The sequence below is a fragment of the Propithecus coquereli genome, unplaced genomic scaffold (genome assembly GCF_000956105.1).
Source record: "Propithecus coquereli isolate 6110/MARCELLA unplaced genomic scaffold, Pcoq_1.0 Scaffold103, whole genome shotgun sequence".
NCBI lineage: Eukaryota > Metazoa > Chordata > Mammalia > Primates > Indriidae > Propithecus > Propithecus coquereli.
In genome coordinates this window covers 5,392,753-5,394,336 of record NW_012134192.1, presented here as the reverse complement: position 1 = coordinate 5,394,336, position 1,584 = coordinate 5,392,753, and the positions used below count along the sequence as shown (strand labels likewise).

General features: G+C 32.6%; 1 protein-coding gene across 1 annotated transcript in view; it reads left to right on the top strand.

Moving 5' to 3' along the window:
• ENKUR (enkurin, TRPC channel interacting protein) overlaps nucleotides 1–868 on the top strand; it is a 43,445-nt gene extending 42,577 nt beyond the window's left edge. Inside the window, exons 4-5 of the mRNA XM_012644211.1 lie at nucleotides 388–554; nucleotides 657–868. Coding sequence (XP_012499665.1) covers nucleotides 388–554; nucleotides 657–868 — 379 coding nt within the window. The remainder of the gene's footprint in view (nucleotides 1–387; nucleotides 555–656) is intronic.
• Nucleotides 869–1,584: the final 716 nt, after the last annotated feature.

Here is a 1,584-nt window from a genome sequence, read left to right as displayed (position 1 = left end):
GCGTGGGTGCCACATTTAATGATCTTTCAATTGTTCCTAGAATACTTTAATAGGAAATATAGATCCCTTGACCAGCTGGAGGGTGATTTGTTCTAATATATTGAAAGGATATATTAAGGATTTTATAAAAGATCATCGTTTGTAAAATCAAATGTTGGCATTTTTATAAACCCATTTTGTCAAATATAAGAAAATATAGTCATGTAAAGCATAATTAGGTCTTTTGATGTGATTGTCGAAGAATGAGGATAAAAAAGAAAATTCTAAAGAAACAGAGTAAAAATTTTGTAAGAAAAAATTTCCTTTTCAAAAATGGTTTTTACATGGGGCTATCAATTCTAAGTTGTTGTTGTTGTTTTTTAACCGAAGCGTTTGCTGTGAGCCTAGTTTCATACTACTCATGACCCTGCACGCACTATTGCATGGTAAAAACAAGTACAGTAACATCACAAACAGAGCGAATAAATACTCCCAATGGGAATTCAGCACACAGTTAAGGAAAGAGTTTGGCCTCCGTGCAGTATTTTTGGTTACTGTGGCCAAGTACTTGATAAGTATGTATCATTTTTAAAGTTATTCTCATGTTTTCTTTACCTACTTACATTTTTCATTACCAGTTTGCTTTGCTTTTCCATTGTCCTTTTTTTTTTCTGCAGTTGACTTTAGTATTTACAGTTTTCTTTACCATTTGCAGGGGCTGAAAAAGAACTGGGAGGAGGTACACAAAGAGTTCCAGTCCCTCTCCGTCTTCATAGACTCCACCCCAAAGAAGATGCGCAAGCAGAGGCTGGAAGAAGAAATGAAACAACTGGAACATGACATTGCTGTCATCGAAAAGCACAAAATTATTTACATTGCCAATAAGTAATAATGGATTTTGAAAGTATAATAACTTTAATGTAGGAACAAAACATGGAAAATATAAAAATACAACTATGTTTTTTTTAAAAAGGAAAATGCTATGAGGAGAATAAAAACGTCTTAATCAAAGTGCTTAGGCAATGTTTAAAGAATAATTGTTATTCCTTCACACAAGAGAAAACTTTGTTTTTACTAATGCTGTTTTCCACGTCTAAACCATCAAAGTCGGAGGCTCCGTGTTCCAGTTCTATAATGTAATTCATTATTATTTTGTACTTGTTTCACATAAACATTAATTTCTGGGCCCTGAAAAAATAAACTCAGGACTCAGAACTTCAGATTTTTTCTGTACTGTATGATACAAAGAGCACAACTTTTAAAACTGTTAAGTATTTAGAACTGGAAATAGTAGCATATGCTTTCTTATTACTCTATAGAGTTTCCTACTCATTGTTTCCAAGCTCCACAAAGTTAAAAGATACATTCTTCAGTGGCCTATGACATTTACAGTTATTCCTCAACAATAAATATTTCCAGTGTTCATAACACTATTTATGATGAAAGGCTTATATTTGGAGGAATAAAAATTAAGAAGACAACTTACAAAATCAAGAGGACAACTTATAAAAGGCATCATTGAGGATGATTAAAGAGAATAACCTCCTTCCTGGCATACCCAATGTTTATAAACTTTGATACTTATTCCGTGATTTGCTATGTGTA